Source organism: Notolepis coatsorum, assembly GCF_963971535.1.
Source record: "Notolepis coatsorum genome assembly, chromosome: 13".
Classification (NCBI taxonomy): Eukaryota; Metazoa; Chordata; class Actinopteri; order Aulopiformes; family Paralepididae; genus Notolepis; species Notolepis coatsorum.
The window spans coordinates 75,106,269-75,126,378 of NC_140177.1; the positions used below are offsets into that span (position 1 = coordinate 75,106,269).

Below are 20,110 nucleotides of genomic sequence, written 5' to 3' on the forward strand. Positions count from 1 at the left end.
CTGTGACAAAATGGCATCCAATGTAATAAAAAAAAGTCAATCAACGAACTCGATTCTTGTACCGGATCTCCTCCCTGGTAAACAAGAATACCCTGAAGACTCTGGCAGGAGCACTCATTCAAGGGTACTACGACTATGCTTGCACCTCATGGTACCAAAGCACCTCAAAGGCACTAAAAACCAAATTACAAACATCTCAAAACAAACTAGTCAGACTACTGCTTGACCTGACTCCTAGAACCCACCTCACCCCTGCACACTTTGCCAACCTAGGATGGCTTAGAGTAGACGACAGAGTACAGCAACTTGCAATGGGCCTGGTCTACAAGATACACTACACGACCAAGGTACCCATGTACATGTCAAAATACTTCCCAAAGGTCAGTGAATACCACGATCACAACACCAGAGGGAGCTCCACAAATCATGTAAAACCCAGATTCGGCTCAAACAAGGGACTAAACACGTTTCGCAATTATGCCACAACAATGTGGAACGCCCTACCCAAAGCTGTAAAGGAATGTGAATCACTACCTACCTTCAAAAACACTCTCAAAGAACACCTACGGGAGACTGCAATTCAAAACTGGCCCCTACAAATGTCCTAACCCAGTTGTACAATAAAGACCAAGCATGGCTTTGTCAGTATTCCAATGTACAGCCCCACCCAACCCCACCCCACCTACCCAACCTCCTCCAATGTACAGTTTCTATGTCAAATGTATGTCAGTATTCCAATGTACAGTGTGTGTCCCCCCCTACCCCCCCCCCCCCCCCTCACCTCCAATGTACAGCCCCACCTCACCTACCCAACCTCCCCCAATGCACAGTTTCTATGTCAAATGTATATACACTCTTTTTCTGGATTTTTTTAGTATCACAAACAGTACTGTATTTGAAAATCTGGTATGTCATAAATGTATAGATGTAGCAGTACTGTCTATCTGTATGTCGTGTGTGTCATATGATGAATTGAAAATGGGGGACCCTGATGGAAACAAGACGAAAGTCTTTCTCAGGTCTGCATCCTCTTAACAATTGTATGTATTGAGCTGTACTGTACTGTACCCATTCTGCAATCTGTTAATAAACTTTTCAATCAATCAATCAATTCAACAGTGGTGCCAATTCAGAATAACCTTAATTGTTTATATACAGTTATACTCCAACTCTTAAATTGATCTCTGTTAACAATTTATCTATATATAGTCTAGATGTGACATAGTAAATCCCTGAGTCCATAGTATCAGCCAGAACTATTGATTTATAGAGTCTGAACATTACTGTTTACATGTTTGTCATGTTAGGCATGTAGTCTAATTTACTAGTAATTACCATGCAAGCTATTATGAATGTTTAGTATTATATAATGTTATGGAGGGCACTGCTCCATATAATCAACTCTTGATATATATTATAAAATGGGGCTTGTATAGGCAATCCTATGGACCAAAGTTGCCTTGAGGCTCCAGGTATGATGTATGTAGTCAGACACACTCCAAATTGCAGTCCAAAAAAAGATTGTAGAGAACCAACATACTTTATAAAAATAAACACGATTTATTTTAAAGCAAAGTCTTTATTTTCACAACAGCCCCAATAACAAACAAAGGGGTTTTGTAAATGACGATAAACTGATAATTAAGTACAGTCAAACTGTATGGTAGCACTCTACCTGAGTGAGCTCTGACTACCTGCCATATTATAAGAGGGAAAGGGGGAACATGGGAAAAAAGGGGACTAGACCAGGTAAGACTCTATATTGGATTTACATAATGACATATAATAATAAACCCAAATAATAAAGAAGTTAATAAACAACATATCTAATGGGGCAATTACAATGTTCACCATATTCTGAAATAAAGAATGTGGCTCCTACAGGGCCCATATTGCAACCAGGTAACTACCAATATGTGCTATCAAGCCTATCAGCTTGCCGGTGCCAGTTTGTATACTACAACTATGGCAGGTTTGGCAAGTGGCGACGCCTCCCCTTTTTCAACATGGTCCTACGAGTGGCAGGCCTGGGCAGAAAAAATACACATCTATTTGAAAAGACTTTCAAGTATTTGAACTTATCAAGGTATGCTTGACATTTCTTCCCAGACATTTCAACGTCACAAACATTAAACAGCTTCTTGCAATATACACTAAATCCAGCAGAAGGTTTTCTCTTTCAGATTCTAACCAGAGCTTGAGGGTCAGAGGTTGAGGGTCAGAGGTCCTTCTCTCTGTAGTGATGAAGGCTGCTACAGTAGCTACACCTCCTTATGGGTGAGGTGTGTAGCGCAGGTACTTCATCCCAGAAGGCAGGTCTTTGGTGTAGATGCCAGCAGGGAACCGAGTGCCAGCCTCCTCTTCAGACATGTTGGGAGGGACCATCACACTGTCTCCAGGCTGTAGCCAGATGAAGGACAACATGTGTATTTGTGTTTTGTGTAATTGATGGTTCATTGTCATCATATGTTTTCTATTCTATTGCTATAGAGTCAGATGATGGACGTACACAGTCAGCTGGTATACCCTTAATCTCTATTAACAGATATCTGCATGAATACAAAATCTGTAGGCGAGGGACAAGATTTTTGATATCGGAGACGTTCTGGTTTCTGTTTGTAGTCCGAGTAGTATTGACCAATCACGTGTGAGCGGGGATGGCACTTGAAATGTACAGTAGGCGGTGATTGCATGCAGGTAAACAGTCCATGTGGGGGGCAAAAGAGGCGGAATGCATTGGCCCAAATGGCGTCTGGATCTAAAACACCCACGAAAGGTATTGATGTTTGTGTTTTGTGTGGAGAAATGTGTAATAAAAGAAACAAGTTGCTTTCAAAGTGGAATTAAACAATCGCCTTTAATTACAGGAGTTGGCTGCTAATAAAAATTTTAACGATTACCGGCGCATGGAAGAGAAAGTCTTGGCCCAGATATTGGAAATCGGAAGCCAGCAGCTACACTGGAAGCGACACAATTTTTATTTACATTTATGAATGTGGAATTTGACGAGAAGTAAAATTTTATTAATGAGGAAATATGCATTCTTGTCTTTGTCACTACAACCAAATATAATATTTCTATAGTACAAAGTGAAATCTGAGAAAATGTTGTCAACTATAAAATTATCTTGCCACAGTTCAGATGTAAAATTACAAAACCAAAACAAATGGGGAAGCGACGAAACATTGGCCGTTATGCCCAGAGTCGAAATCGCTGTCTAAAAAATAAATAAAAAAAGGTTAGCTGATGGGTTCCAAGATTGCTATGCCATCAACCTTTTTGTCTATATTTAAGTGAATACAGATTATATTAGAAGAATAATCATTCATCATATTATTTATACAAAATGGCATATATTTATACAGAATCAAATCACTTGTCAAATGCTATGCTGGTCAGGTCACACAGCATTATTATGACTTACAGGCGCCTCCAAAATTGGCCATTTTCGTTTTCGTTTTTGAGGACTGCATAATTTTTGCAAACCAAAACAACATACTTTATGAGCCTGGTCTCTTTTGAAAGATGACATTCTGAAGTTTCTGATTCCAGATTATTTTTTTACTTTTAGTGCTAACGTAATAGAGTAACATAGGTCTGAACTTGAGTTGTAAAAAAACGTGTTACTCAAGTTTTTCTGTAGTAATAATAATAATAATAATTTAGGACCTGCTCAGTGCTCAGAGGTCTGTGTAGTTAGTAGTCCAGAGGTAGTATTTCCCTATAAGGTGGTATGGCTTACAAATCCAGACGGAGCCATAGCCTGAAGCCGTATGTAGTACATATCCAAATTTCATAAAGATCCATTCAGAAATGAGTGATTAGGAGTGATTTTGATAAACTGTGTACAAAGAAAAACTCAGTTTTCTCATAGACTTCAATTCATTCGGCTGTTTTGCTCTTCCTGTTTTCGTGTTTTTTGTTTTTATGTAGATCCCCATGTGGGGTATCTTTGGAAAGCCACACTCATTGGCTACAACGATCCACAATAATTTTCAAGATCGGATCTAGATTGACGGAACTACTCCAGCCTGAGTCGGGAGTGGTATATTTCGCAATACCGTGTACTTTGCACAAGCCTCAAATACCACCTCCAATGTACAGTCCCCCCCACCTACCCAACCTCCTCCAATGTACAGTTTCTACGTCAAACGTATACTCTCTTTTCTGGACACTTTTTGTATCACAAACAGTACTGTATTTGCAAATCTGGTATGTCATAAATGTATAGATGTAGCAGTACTGTCTATCGGTATGTCATGTATGTCATATATGATATGATGAATTGAAAATGGGGGACCCTGATGTATTGATTGATTGATTGATTGATTGATTGATTGATTGATTGAAAAGTACATTGGAGGTGGGGGGGGGGGGGTTGGGTAGGGGGACACACACTGTACACTGTACATTGGAATACTGACAACGCCATACTTGGTAATTTACTGTACAACTGGGTTAGGACATTTGTAGGGGCCAGTTTCGAAATGCAGTCTCCCGTAGGTGTTCTTTGAGAGTGTTTTTGAAAGTGGGTAGTGATTCACATTCCTTTACAGCTTTGGGTAGGGCGTTCCACATTGATGTGGCATAATTGCGAAACGTGTTTAGTCCCTTGTTTGAGCCGAATCTGGGTTTAACATGATTTGTGGAGCTCCCTCTGGTGTTGTGATCGTGGTATTCACTGACCTTTGGGAAGTATTTTGACATGTACATGGGTACCTTGGTCGCGTAGTGTATCTTATAGACCAGGCCCATTGCAAGTTGCTGTACTCTGTCGTCTACTCTAAGCCATCCTAGGTAAACAAGACGAAAGTCTTTCTCTGGTCTGCATCCCCTTAATAATTGTATGTATTGAGCTGTACTGTACTGTACCCATTCTGCAATCTGTTAATAAAGTTTTCAATCAATCAATACCGGCATGTAACTCGAGAACCGCTGAACGGATTCTGTCGGATTTTGTCGCTATCGACAGGCAACAAATAAGCCTTCAATTCTGTATTACAAAATATGCACACCTGAGCCACTAGGGGTCGCCAAAGTGCTGGTTGCAAAAAGTCAGAAAAACTTCCCATGAGGGACGTTGCAGCTTAAGAGTTTGGTGCTATAGCTAACATTTTTATGTTTGTTTTTTTATTATTCATCCACAGAGCTTTTAGAAAGGTCCAGAATAAAAGTATTGCTTCCCCCCCCCACAAAATAAAGTTGGAATACTAACACTAACTGTAACTGAGGGGTACAATTCCCTGACTGTATTAATCAAGTATTAGTATCATTAAACTACTACCGTCTTATGTACATTACTGGCCAATACCGTACACAGGTATATGATGAGAACTTCTCCACAATAACACGGTTTCCACTCAAATACTCGTTTAGAATATTTATTACATCAAAAGGTATTATTACATTTATCATTTGAATGCACTTGTAAGGCAAAGAATGTGCGTAGGCAAGTCAATACTGAATATTAGGAATTCTCTATTGTACTCTGGGAAGGGGTGTACTACTGGTTGTAAGCCAGCAGGGGGAGGCAATGCTCTATGAAAGTCAAGGGTCCACGGAGGCGATATCACCCCTGTGTCAGCGGGGAAAGGCAGCCTGGTCCCAGGGTGCGCGCCGTGCAGGTGAAGCCGTGGAGTCTCTGCTCCGACAGAGACGGGCTCGAGTGATGTCCCCACGGGCCGGTGTAGATCCCACAGCAGTGGGTGTAGACGGTTCTCTGCTCCAGCCGCTTGGTGAAGAATGAAGAATAATAATCCTGCCTGGTGGCTCTGCAATCACCGGTGTAGGTATCCTCCGTGGTGCGCGGTGGTCCACGGTTGAACTTGACGTTACTATCCTTATTAGCACGCGGCAATAAGTGCTCTATGTAGACGCACAATTACCCACTTCACGTGGTCTTTGACTCGTAATGAAGGCTTTTACTAATAGATAGCGAACGATACGTTAAACAAACGTATTAGGATAACACGACTCTATTTGAGGCAATACGAGCCCTGCTGTACCGCACGTTGCGTAGTGGGTAAGGCTTTACTTGGTAACTGAACCAGACTGAACTGAAGGCGAACTGAAAAGGAAGTTCTGTATTCGCTGGTCATATTTATACGTACGGTGGACAAATAGTGCCGCTCTGCTTTCGGTAGCCGTATTCATGGGCAGAAGCGGGCATGTTAAGACAAGTCATGTCGGTAGCTTTCAAGTCAGCTCTAGGGGGTAAGTCACTGGCGCCTAGGGGATCGCTTCCAATAGGAGAACGAATATTATGGTCTGTCCTGTACCAGGTAAAGGGATATTCCGTGTATATGTACAAAGAATATACAAGGGATATCAAACGATATACAAATATTATACATGGGATCTCAGGCAATAAATATATATATTCGGTTTAATCTGACCCTTTGTAACAGCCGCCCCCTAATTAGTCCCACCTAATTAGCTAAGCAGAGACAGATTAACCGCACTGTCCACTACTCAATGTCCGTTGTGAGGGTAGGCAGGTCACAAAGTCAGGGGTCATGGTCGTCATTAGGCGAGTCGGGGAGCCTTGGCGACTCTATCAGCATCGCCACGGGTCGGTTGTAGGTCCGCCCTTGGCCGAGCACTTCTGCCACTCTGACCTTTCCGTCGGCACCAGTGGTCACTTTGCTTACGCGGCCGGCCGGCCACGCAGCTCGGGGTAGTGACTGGTCTATGGTCATGACGACTGGACGGGATGAAGGGGGGCTTAGGAGGGAGCGGGCCTGAGACTGCTTTGATCTGTGCTTGGCTGTGCTTTCTCCTCCTCCGTCTGTTTCTCTTGTTTGCTCTGTACCCCATCTGAGGAGGGGCCGGTCCCGGCCGCCCCGTCAAGGAGTCGCTTGGGGTGCTGGGTTCGAGGTCAGCTACGTCTGGAGCGCAGCTGAGGGGGGTGGAGTTCCGAACTCCCTCTGGTACCCACGGTTCTCTCACGGGCCTCTCGCTTAATGTCAATAGCCTCTGCTGTACAGGGGAGAGGCCGGTGTCGCTCGCCTCTGTGTGTAGGCAGCGTGTAGACGTGGGTTGACTGTCAAGTCCGTAGAGGGGGCCCTGGAGCGTCCATCCCAGTCGGGTCTGAACCGCGACTGGGCATCCTTTGGGTCCGACGTGGGCCGCCTCAATTGGGAGAATGAGGTCCGCGTGGTCGGAGCCGATGAGCAGGGTCGGTGTGGCGCCGTCGATAAGCGGTATAGGTAGTTGACGTAGGTGCACATACTTAGCCATCAGCTGTGGGATGGGGTAGGTGTACTGAGACAGGCCTATGTCGTGGCTGGTGAAGACGTTAGTTATACTATACTGCTTCTCGGGCTGGTCCACCGCTGCTATCTTGAAGGAGACCTTTTCACCCGTTATGGTCTTCTGGTCCCTTCTGATGGTGCGTATGGTCATTGTATCTTTGACACCTCGCAGGCCCAACTGGGCTGCTGCGGAAGCGAGGAGGAGAGTCTTTTCAGACCCATCGTCCAGGACGGCGTAAGTGTCCAGGACCTTGTCCTCGTAGCTCAGGAGCACTCTGACCACTTTGAGGAGCACACGGGGGGTCCCGCTATGCTGGTCAATGTGGAGCACTCCTGTGGGTGGTGACGTAGAATCTATATGGTGCGAGTCGCACCGTGGCTCCCAGTGTCTGCCGTAGCAGTCGGGACACCAGGGAGCGGTCTGGTGGAACTTTGGTGCTGGTGCCACCGCCTCGGCATGGTACATCACCGCGACGGGCCCACTCTGTTGTCCTGGCTGACGCCTGTTGATGTCATGCAGGACCTCCAAGTGGGTGCCACCGCACCTGCTGCACTTCTTTTTCAAGCGGCACTCAGCTTCTAGGTGGCTGCGCGCGCAGCGGAAGCAGCGGCGGTGGTCCTTGACCCACTGACTCACATCATCCGTGGTCAGCTTCTTGAAATCTTCGCACTGATACAGCCGATGTTCTCCCTCACAGTACTGGCACTCAATCTTCCACTGGTCCTCTTTCGTCGAGGGGGTGTTGTGGTTCCTGTGCTGCGGTACTGATTCGGCTTGGTGCATAACGGTCACCAACCGGCGGTTATCTGTTTGTCCCCGAGGTCCGAGTCTTGGGCTTGGTCCACTCCATACGAACGTGTCGAGTCGTAGGCTACTGACCTCCCTGGCAAGGAACTCAGATAGGTCTAGGAGGGATGCGGAACTCAGATAGGTCTAGGAGGGATGCCTCTGGACCGTTGGGGTCGCGGTAGTCTCTCTGCCGCCTGAAGCGCTCTTGTCGGGCGGGAGGGAGCTTCTCTAATATCCTCTCTACGTTAGAGTTAGCGTACAGTTCGTAGATACCCTTTTCCTTTTGGGACCCCAGCATCCCTACCAGGGACTGTACTTTGATAGACAGGTCATCTAACGCTCTGTTGTCTCTGGCTGGGGGGAGACGGTCAATGTCTCTTATCTCCATACCGTTGGTCGAGTGCTGCTAGAGCCGCTGTGTATGGGGTAGTAGAGTTGGCATAGGCCAGCGCTATATTGTGCGCTCGGGGCACCTTGAGGTGCTTCAGTAGGGTAGCATACTTGTGGCGTTCATCAGCTACATCAACCATCATTGTCTCTAAGCACATCCGTAGCTCCGTGTACTGTGCTCGGTTCTCATGGGTGAAGTCTGGAAACGTCGGTGCGCCAAGGTACGATGTCATGGATGACTGGCACATCGGTGAGCGTTGGGGAAGAGGCCTCCTAGGCGAGTCTCCCCGTGCGTGTCGTCTTGGGCTGGTACTTGGTGGGTACCGAAGGTCGGGTACCCAGGTGCTGTCCCTCGGGGCTGGCGGTGCGTCAAACTCACCTGTGAGTTGAGTCGGGGGTTTGTAGCGCAGGGCCTCGGGGCTGACTTCTGGGCTGTACTGGACCTCCTGGTCCAGAGTACGTTGCTGCTGGTCGGGGCTGTACTGGGCCTCCTGGGCCAGAGTACGTTGCTGCTGGTCGGTTTGACATTCCTCCTCTTCCTCCTCCTCTTCCTCTGCTAGGACCTGGAGTCTTCTGTTCAGTCTCTCGGCGTGGTCCGATTCTTCCCGGTTGCTGGGTCTCGTATGGACCGGCAGAGACAGATTAACCGCACTGTCCACTACTCAATGTCCGTTGTGAGGGTAGGCAGGTCACAAAGTCAGGGGTCATGGTCGTCATTAGGCGAGTCGGGGAGCCTTGGCGACTCTATCAGCATCGCCACGGGTCGGTTGTAGGTCCGCCCTTGGCCGAGCACTTCTGCCACTCTGACCTTTCCGTCGGCACCAGTGGTCACTTTGCTTACGCGGCCGGCCGGCCACGCAGCTCGGGGTAGTGACTGGTCTATGGTCATGACGACTGGACGGGATGAAGGGGGGCTTAGGAGGGAGCGGGCCTGAGACTGCTTTGATCTGTGCTTGGCTGTGCTTTCTCCTCCTCCGTCTGTTTCTCTTGTTTGCTCTGTACCCCATCTGAGGAGGGGCCGGTCCCGGCCGCCCCGTCAAGGAGTCGCTTGGGGTGCTGGGTTCGAGGTCAGCTACGTCTGGAGCGCAGCTGAGGGGGGTGGAGTTCCGAACTCCCTCTGGTACCCACGGTTCTCTCACGGGCCTCTCGCTTAATGTCAATAGCCTCTGCTGTACAGGGGAGAGGCCGGTGTCGCTCGCCTCTGTGTGTAGGCAGCGTGTAGACGTGGGTTGACTGTCAAGTCCGTAGAGGGGGCCCTGGAGCGTCCATCCCAGTCGGGTCTGAACCGCGACTGGGCATCCTTTGGGTCCGACGTGGGCCGCCTCAATTGGGAGAATGAGGTCCGCGTGGTCGGAGCCGATGAGCAGGGTCGGTGTGGCGCCGTCGATAAGCGGTATAGGTAGTTGACGTAGGTGCACATACTTAGCCATCAGCTGTGGGATGGGGTAGGTGTACTGAGACAGGCCTATGTCGTGGCTGGTGAAGACGTTAGTTATACTATACTGCTTCTCGGGCTGGTCCACCGCTGCTATCTTGAAGGAGACCTTTTCACCCGTTATGGTCTTCTGGTCCCTTCTGATGGTGCGTATGGTCATTGTATCTTTGACACCTCGCAGGCCCAACTGGGCTGCTGCGGAAGCGAGGAGGAGAGTCTTTTCAGACCCATCGTCCAGGACGGCGTAAGTGTCCAGGACCTTGTCCTCGTAGCTCAGGAGCACTCTGACCACTTTGAGGAGCACACGGGGGGTCCCGCTATGCTGGTCAATGTGGAGCACTCCTGTGGGTGGTGATGTAGAATCTATATAGTGCGAGTCGCACCGTGGCTCCCAGTGTCTGCCGTAGCAGTCGGGACACCAGGGAGCGGTCTGGTGGAACTTTGGTGCTGGTGCCACCGCCTCGGCATGGTACATCACCGCGACGGGCCCACTCTGTTGTCCTGGCTGACGCCTGTTGATGTCATGCAGGACCTCCAAGTGGGTGCCACCGCACCTGCTGCACTTCTTTTTCAAGCGGCACTCAGCTTCTAGGTGGCTGCGCGCGCAGCGGAAGCAGCGGCGGTGGTCCTTGACCCACTGACTCACATCATCCGTGGTCAGCTTCTTGAAATCTTCGCACTGATACAGCCGATGTTCTCCCTCACAGTACTGGCACTCAATCTTCCACTGGTCCTCTTTCGTCGAGGGGGTGTTGTGGTTCCTGTGCTGCGGTACTGATTCGGCTTGGTGCATAACGGTCACCAACCGGCGGTTATCTGTTTGTCCCCGAGGTCCGAGTCTTGGGCTTGGTCCACTCCATACGAACGTGTCGAGTCGTAGGCTACTGACCTCCCTGGCGAGGAACTCAGATAGGTCTAGGAGGGATGCCTCTGGACCGTTGGGGTCGCGGTAGTCTCTCTGCCGCCTGAAGCGCTCTTGTCGAGCGGGAGGGAGCTTCTCTAATATCCTCTCTACGTTAGAGTTAGCGTACAGTTCGTAGATACCCTTTTCCTTTTGGGACCCCAGCATCCCTACCAGGGACTGTACTTTGATAGACAGGTCATCTAACGCTCTGTTGTCTCTGGCTGGGGGGAGACGGTCAATGTCTCTTATCTCCTGTATCACGTAGTCCCATACGCGTCCATACCGTTGGTCGAGTGCTGCTAGAGCCGCTGTGTATGGGGTAGTAGAGTTGGCATAGGCCAGCGCTATATTGTGCGCTCGGGGCACCTTGAGGTGCTTCAGTAGGGTAGCATACTTGTGGCGTTCATCAGCTACATCAACCATCATTGTCTCTAAGCACATCCGTAGCTCCGTGTACTGTGCTCGGTTCTCATGGGTGAAGTCTGGAAACGTCGGTGCGCCAAGGTACGATGTCATGGATGACTGGCACATCGGTGAGCGTTGGGGAAGAGGCCTCCTAGGCGAGTCTCCCCGTGCGTGTCGTCTTGGGCTGGTACTTGGTGGGTACCGAAGGTCGGGTACCCAGGTGCTGTCCCTCGGGGCTGGCGGTGCGTCAAACTCACCTGTGAGTTGAGTCGGGGGTTTGTAGCGCAGGGCCTCGGGGCTGACTTCTGGGCTGTACTGGACCTCCTGGTCCAGAGTACGTTGCTGCTGGTCGGGGCTGTACTGGGCCTCCTGGGCCAGAGTACGTTGCTGCTGGTCGGTTTGACATTCCTCCTCTTCCTCCTCCTCTTCCTCTGCTAGGACCTGGAGTCTTCTGTTCAGTCTCTCGGCGTGGTCCGATTCTTCCCGGTTGCTGGGTCTCGTATGGACCGGCTGGGGAGGGGGTTCGGAGACGTGGACAGGATCCTCCTGTTGGCGGGGTCCCGGGTCGCTTCGTCGGGTAGGGGAATGTGTCCTAGACCCATGTCTTGACGATCTCTGAGAGCTCCGTGTGGAGTGAGGGGGTGTCGCCATGGCAACCAGTTTGTCCATCAGCTCCGCCTGCAGCCGGTCGCGCTCTGCCTCGCGCTGGGCATGGGCGGCGTCGCGCGCTGCTTCGCGCTGGGCATTGGCGACGTCGCGCTGCGCATTGGCGCTGGCCTGGGCAGCGTCGCGCTGTGCGTTGGCGGCGTCGCGCTGGGCATGTGCGACGTCGCGCTGTGCATTGGCGGCGGCGTGCTGTGCATCGGCGCGGCTTCTCTCAATGTTCTCTTCTGTCTGGAGGCGTCTGGTCTCCAGTCTTATGCGGTCGTCTTCACTCCTTTGTTGCGCCTGGAAGCGCTCTCGCTCGCCTGCAAAATGTTCGCGCTCGCGCGTCTGTTGCGCTTGAAGTCGATCGCGTTCGGTGGAGGCTGCCAGGGTGGCGATGAGTGCTTGCGCCAGCATCTTGTCCGCCGCGCTGGGGGAAGACGCCGTTCGGGGCGATCGGCTCCCGGCAGTACTTGTTGGAGACCCGTTCTCGTGTTGCGTACCGAGGAGATCCATCCCCTGGGTGCGCGTCTCTTCTTGTGGTGGGTCGGGTTCCATCCCGGGAGGGCTTTCTTTATCCTGGAGCGCTCCGGGGACTACCTCGTCGGCGTTGTCGGGGGATAAAGTCGTGTCAGTTCCCTCCTGGTCCCCACCGTGAGCTTGGTCAGTTACATTAGAACCCACTAGGGCCTCTGTTGGCGGGGTAGCCTGGTTGGTAGGGTCGGACATAATTTTACTATCCGCTTTAGTTATTTTATCCGTATCTAATTTCCCTTTAAAGCTAGGTATTGGACTGACAGAATATGCCTCTAGATAGGGAGGTGGCTGCCGTCTGCGCTGCGGGCGATCTAGCTTAGGAGAACCGTTTGTGGAGTGTTCGTCATCGGCCATGTCAATATTAATATTATATTAATATTACGCTAATTATTATCCGGCTCGAAGGACCAATTGTAACTGAGGGGTACAATTCCCTGACTGTATTAATCAAGTATTAGTATCATTAAACTACTACCGTCTTATGTACATTACTGGCCAATACCGTACACAGGTATATGATGAGAACTTCTCCACAATAACACGGTTTCCACTCAAATACTTGTTTAGAATATTTATTACATCAAAAGGTATTATTACATTTATCATTTGAATGCACTTGTAAGGCAAAGAATGTGCATAGGCAAGTCAATACTGAATATTAGGAATTCTCTATTGTACTCTGGGAAGGGGTGTACTACTGGTTGTAAGCCAGCAGGGGGAGGCAATGCTCTATGAAAGTCAAGGGTCCACGGAGGCGATATCACCCCTGTGTCAGCGGGGAAAGGCAGCCTGGTCCCAGGGTGCGCGCCGTGCAGGTGAAGCCGTGGAGTCTCTGCTCCGACAGAGACGGGCTCGAGTGATGTCCCCACGGGCCGGTGTAGATCCCACAGCAGTGGGTGTAGACGGTTCTCTGCTCCAGCCGCTTGGTGAAGAATGAAGAATAATAATCCTGCCTGGTGGCTCTGCAATCACCGGTGTAGGTATCCTCCGTGGTGCGCGGTGGTCCACGGTTGAACTTGACGTTACTATCCTTATTAGCACGCGGCAATAAGTGCTCTATGTAGACGCACAATTACCCACTTCACGTGGTCTTTGACTCGTAATGAAGGCTTTTACTAATAGATAGCGAACGATACGTTAAACAAACGTATTAGGATAACACAACTCTATTTGAGGCAATACGAGCCCTGCTGTACCGCACGTTGCGTAGTAGGTAAGGCTTTACTTGGTAACTGAACCAGACTGAACTGAAGGCGAACTGAAAAGGAAGTTCTGTATTCGCTGGTCATATTTATACGTACGGTGGACAAATAGTGCCGCTCTGCTTTCGGTAGCCGTATTCATGGGCAGAAGCGGGCATGTTAAGACAAGTCATGTCGGTAGCTTTCAAGTCAGCTCTAGGGGGTAAGTCACTGGCGCCTAGGGGATCGCTTCCAATAGGAGAACGAATATTATGGTCTGTCCTGTACCAGGTAAAGGGATATTCCGTGTATATGTACAAAGAATATACAAGGGATATCAAACGATATACAAATATTATACATGGGATCTCAGGCAATAAATATATATATTCGGTTTAATCTGACCCTTTGTAACACTAACATTTAGAGAAACAGAACAAATATAGAAAGTGACATGTGTCCAGTGATGAAAAATAACAAAATAATTCAAAATGTGGAAATATTCCTTTGAGAGCTTAGCTAGTATTGTGTATTTGTGTTTTACATCTTTTGTCAACATCCTTGTAAGGCCTTTTCATACTTGTTTTGTTTTATTCTACCTCTTCATTTGAGTTTGTGCTCTTCAAGCCAATTCTTCTTGCTTTTATTGTCGTTTTTATTCCTGGATTTTATTGCTCTCTTTTTAGACTTTATTTCTTATTTATTGTACTATGGTTATTATTATTATTATTATTATTATTATTATTATTATTATTATTATTATTATTATTTATGAAGTATTGTGGTCAGAGAGCTCCTATTGTAAGAGAGTTTCTTGTCCTACCTGCCAGTCTGCAGGGGTGGCCACTCGCTTCTCTGCAGTCAACTGCAGGGACTCCACCACCCGGAGAATCTCATCAAAGTTGCGGCCCGTAGTGGCAGGATACAGTAGAGACAGCTTCAGCCTCTTATCTGGCCCAATAATAAACACCTAGTGCAGGATACAGTAGAGACAGCTTCAGCCTCTTATCTGGCCCAATAATAAACACCTAGTGCAGGATACAGTAGAGACAGCTTCAGCCTCTTGTCTGGGCCAATAATAAACACCTAGTGCAGGATACAGTAGAGACAGCTTCAGCCTCTTATCTGGGCCAATAATAAACATAGTGCAGGATACAGTAGAGAGACAGCTTCAGCCTCTTGTCTGGGCCAATACAGTTGCTTAAGCATGATTTTGAAAACAGGGCCAGATGTTTCAAGACACTACACACAATTAGCAGAACACCTCAGATCCTTTGCTAAATGAAACACTCTTGTAAAAACTATACACACATTTACAAAAAACACATTTTGTTGCCATATGAAACACACACGTTTCATATTATGACTTACTGTAATTCTGTTTGAACCAGTTACACACTGCTGTGCTTAACCTAAAACACTTTTAGCAATTATACTTCTCAGTGATTAGAGTACTGTAAGTGAAGTGAGAATGTGCAAATATACAAAAAATTCACCAAACACTACATAAGACCAATGCTGTAGACTGATGGAAATATAATACATTTCTCTCCATATACCCTCAACATTTCAACATGGAGAATCACAACAAAACATGTCCCAGTTTTCATGCTACTACAGTACTGTGCATAAACACTGTAAGCTCAGCAAATATCAGACAAGCGTGAAATACTGTATCCAGTACAGGTTACAATTACAGTAAAACAAAAACAAAAATAGAAACATTTAAATAGAGTACAGAAAATACTAGACATTATCTCTTCGCCTAGCTGGATCTGGGCCTAACTGTAATAACCACCTAGTGGCAAGATACAGTACTAGAGACATCTTCAGCCTCTTGTCTGGGCCAATAATAAACACAAAATATGTGTGTGTGTGTGTGTGTGTGTGTGTGTGTGTGTGTGTGTGTGTGTGTGTGTGTGTGTGTGTGTGTGTGTGTGTGTGTGTGTGTGTGTGTGTGTGTGTGTGTGTGTGTGTGTGTGTGTGTGTGTGTGTGTGTGTGTGTGTGTGTGTGTGTGTGTGTGTGTGTGTGTGTGTGTGTGTGTGTGTGTGTGTGTGTGTGTGTGTGTGTGTGTGTGTGTGTGTGTGTGTGTGTGTGTGTGTGTGTGTGTGTGTGTGTGTGTGTGTGTGTGTGTGTGTGTGTGTGTGTGTGTGTGTGTGTGTGTGTGTGTGTGTGTGTGTGTGTGTGTGTGTGTGTGTGTGTGTGTGTGTGTGTGTGTGTGTGTGTGTGTGTGTGTGTGTGTGTGTGTGTGTGTGTGTGTGTGTGTGTGTGTGTGTGTGTGTGTGTGTGTGTGTGTGTGTGTGTGTGTGTGTGTGTGTGTGTGTGTGTGTGTGTGTGTGTGTGTGTGTGTGTGTGTGTGTGTGTGTGTGTGTGTGTGTGTGTGTGTGTGTGTGTGTGTGTGTGTGTGTCAAATAGAGTGGCAGAAACAGAGGACACTTACACAGCGGGCAGTGAGTGGCATACCGTCCTGGTCCCTCTCATCTGGGTCCAGCATGCCCAGGGCCACTGCCAGCTCTCGCTTACTGTCTGCTATGATGGGAAAGGGCAGCGAGCAGCGGCCGGATTTCTCACTGTTGTATGCCAGGATATCCTAGTGTTAACACACACACCAGCCTGCACTTAGCAAATGAACCCAGTCAACTGGCACAAGGATGGGCCTATATGGAGTTGGAAAGCCTCCAAAAAGCCTTGCTTCATTTTAAGGGGGATATATTATTGATTTTTTCCAACAATCTTATATAACTTTCCTGAATCTGTGGAACATGTTGGTTGTGTTTTTATTTTTTGCAAAGAAACTAAATGGCTGCATATCTTTGATATCTTTATCTGTGAGCATGCGCCATTTTGTCACGTTTATATTTGCATTGGCTGGGAACCGTAATAGCCAACTGCGGTTTTTGTTCTGAAAACTGGATGGGATGATTATGCTTTAGATGAGCACAATGGGCAATGTCGAGGTCATGTCCATATATCATACTATAAGTCGATAGCGTAATTATCGTGACAGGCCTACACACGAGAGTACAGTAAAAAAATAAATAAAAAATCAAATGATTCTTGGCTCCAAAAAACACAGCTAATTTATATAATAACAGCTAATGTATTGTAAACTTGATTAAGCTTGTTAATCTGAAGACTTTAAACCCTGGCTCCACCCCCACAAGGCGTTGTTTTGGATAATATACTACAATTGCACTAGTATAGATGTAGTGTAGCATGGTGGTATCACAAAGACACAAAACAAAGGTGAGAAGAGTTGGCACCTTGGTCCAGCCGTGGTGCCTCTCCACACTGTCAACGGAGAGGGCGATCATCTTGACGTTGCGCTTGCTGAACTCTGCGCTGAGTCTGGTGGCTCGACCCAGCTCCGTGGTGCACACGGGAGTGTAGTCTCTGGGATGTGAGAACAGGATTCCCCATCTAGAATGAGAGAAAGAGAGATTAGTGGGGGGAGGCCTATGAAAAGAATGCGTGCATCTTAATTCCCCCGAGCTCAATATTATTTGTGTTATGGGTTTAATATTGTAATGCTGTCAACTAAAAACACTGACATATTGTATGATGTGATTCCATACTGTACTTCATTGCTTCCTTTCATAATTTCACCAATAGACTCCAACTGGTCCAGAATACATCTGCCCGAGTTCTAACCTCTCTTTCCACCCCCAAATCCCACCTTCACAGCTCTGGGGGACAGAGCCTTCTCCGGTTCAGCTCCCAGGCTCTGGAACTTTATCCTCCAATAATTAGGTGGCCTTGATGTCAGAGACCTGATTGGGAATTTGGCCAGGAACGTTAGACAGAGAGTCCCTCAGTTTTCCAATCCCACCTCAAGACCCATCTCTTCTCCATTGCCTTCTCTTACCACCCCCATCCTCTCTTACCCCCCCCATCCTCTCTTACCCCCCCCATCCTCTCTTACCACCCCATCCTCTCTTACCACCCCCATCCTCTCTTACCACCCCCATCCTCTCTTACCCCCCCCCATCCTCTCTTACCCCCCCCATCCTCTCTTACCACCCCATCCTCTCTTACCACCCCCATCCTCTCTTACCACCCCCATCCTCTCTTACCCCCCCCATCCTCTCTTACCCCCCCCATCCTCTCTTACCACCCCATCCTCTCTTACCCCCCCCCATCCTCTCTTACCACCCCCATCCTCTCTTACCACCCCCATCCTCTCTTACCACCCCATCCTCTCTTACCACCCCCATCCTCTCTTACCACCCCCATCCTCTCTTACCACCCCATCCTCTCTTACCACCCCATCCTCTCTTACCACCCCCATCCTCTCTTACCACCCCATCCTCTCTTACCACCCCCATCCTCTCTTACCACCCCATCCTCTCTTACCACCCCATCCTCTCTTACCACCCCCATCCTCTCACCACCCCATCCTCTCTTACCACCCCATCCTCTCTTACCACCCCCATCCTCTCTTACCACCCCCATCCTCTCTTACCACCCCATCCTCTCTTACCACCCCATCCTCTCTTACCACCCCATCCTCTCTTACCACCCCATCCTCTCTTACCACCCCCATCCTCTCTTACCACCCCATCCTCTCTTACCACCCCCATCCTCTCTTACCCCATCCTCATAGATGACAGGATGTGATTCTTAAATGCTTCAAGAATATGAACCATGTCTGATAATGATAATAATAATAATATTAATAATACATGCCATTTATCACTTTTCTAGAACTCAAAGTTGCTTTATAGACTATGACTGACAGGATGTGACAAGTGGGTCATGGTGACGAGGGGTTTTTCAGTGAAGTCAGCATACTGGTTTTGCAGCAGTAACCTGGGGGATTTTGAACTATAATGTCCGTCATCAGTTTTCTAAAACAAACCAGTGCATAGGGCTGGGTGATAATTATGCCCAAAATATAATACCACATTATTTTTCTTGGTTTTGATGGTATGTTTGATGGTACGGTATGTTTTTCAGTGTGAATTACATTGTAATATGCTGTCTTCATCTTATAATACAATTGTCATGGAGCTATTTAATTAAAAGTGGTCCAGTTTCTTTAATTATTTTTCAATGTATTAACATAAAAATATACAGTATGTATATATTTGTTATGTGGACGACGATATAGTGAAAATCCATACTTTTGCACGGATCCTTGGCGGTACACTTTTATATATTCAGTATACGTTCACAGCCCTACCACTTCACAAACTGATCCAGATAAGTAAACGATCAAATAACTGGTAATCTCCTATATGTATCTAATTCACACGTGAGCGCCCACCCTGCCAGATTAGACGCTCCATTCACACATTGTACTGTTTGATTGATTGATTGAAAACTTTATTAACAGATTGCAGAATGGGTACAGTACAGTACAGCTCAATACACACAATTGTTAAGGGGATGCAGACCAGAGAAAGACTTTCGTCTTGTTTACATCAGGGTCCCCCATTTTCAATTCATCATAACATATATGACATACATGACATACAGATAGACAGTACTGCTACATCTATACATTTATGACATACCAGATTTGGTGGGGGTGGGGGACTGTACATTGGAGGTGGTTGGGTGGGGGGGGGGGTTGAGGGAGGGGTGGGTGCGGGACACTGTACAACTGTACAAGCAAAACTGTACATTGGAATATTGACAAGACCATACTTGGTAATTTACTGTACATTGGAGGGGGTTGGGTTAGGACATTTACAGGGGCCAGTTTCGAATTGCAGTCTCCCGTAGGTGTTTTTTTAGAGTGTTTTTGAAGGTGGGTAGTGATTCACATTCCTTTACAGCTTTAGGTAGGGCGTTCCACATTGATGTGGCATAATTGCGAAACGTGTTTAGTCCCTTGTTTGAGCCGAATCTGGGTTTAACATGATTTGTGGAGCTCCCTCTGGTGTTGTGATCGTGGTATTCACTGACCTTTGGGAAGTATTTTGACATGTACATGGGTACCTTGGTCGTGTAGTGTATCTTGTAGACCAGTAGGCCGCATAAGATATATAGTATGCAGTAGCCTGCAGGTTAAATTGTGTCAGTCAAATTCAGATTAGCAAAATAACCACCTGCTGAAGAAATGAGAAATACAGATATTTGGATCATCTGTAGACAGTACTATTGATATTATGTTATTAGACCTCGCTCCAGATATTCTCTCTAACGTTACTCACGAGTCTTCCAGGAATTCGTGGAATTTAATATCGCCGATGGTGGTCTCTGCCTCGAAATTAGGAAAGACATCTCCGAGCAGCAGTCCAGGCATAGTTGTGATGCGAACGTGTTGCTCGTCCTCTGACTGGCAGCGCTGCGTGGCTGCATATGACGCGGGGCATGTCAGTATACCCTCAATGTAGAGGCGTATTTAATTATAATTGTCAGAGAACGGATCCAATTTACTCATGACAAGTACAAGATACATTTCAGTGCGTATACCCAAACGGACCGCCAATGTTTCAGGGCCAATCAGTCGAAATAAAGGCATTTGTTAGATAACCTGCATAGGGAGGACTACTCCTCTCCTGTCCTCTCGACTCTTTAGCCACGTGACCAGAGCGGTCCAGCACTGAAATGGCAACACAACA

At 47.6% G+C, this 20,110-nt stretch overlaps 1 protein-coding gene across 1 annotated transcript; it reads right to left on the minus strand.

Moving 5' to 3' along the window:
* Positions 1 to 2,271: 2,271 nt before the first annotated feature.
* LOC311238700 (peroxiredoxin-6-like) lies at positions 2,272 to 19,791 on the minus strand (the record flags this gene model as incomplete). The annotated part of the gene is made up of 5 exons (XM_084326863.1): positions 2,272 to 2,400; positions 14,364 to 14,510; positions 15,982 to 16,131; positions 16,805 to 16,961; positions 19,700 to 19,791. 5 exons carry the CDS (start codon positions 19,789 to 19,791, stop codon positions 2,272 to 2,274), a joined length of 675 nt encoding a protein of 224 aa, XP_084182989.1.
* Between the last annotated feature and the right edge of the window lie 319 nt (positions 19,792 to 20,110).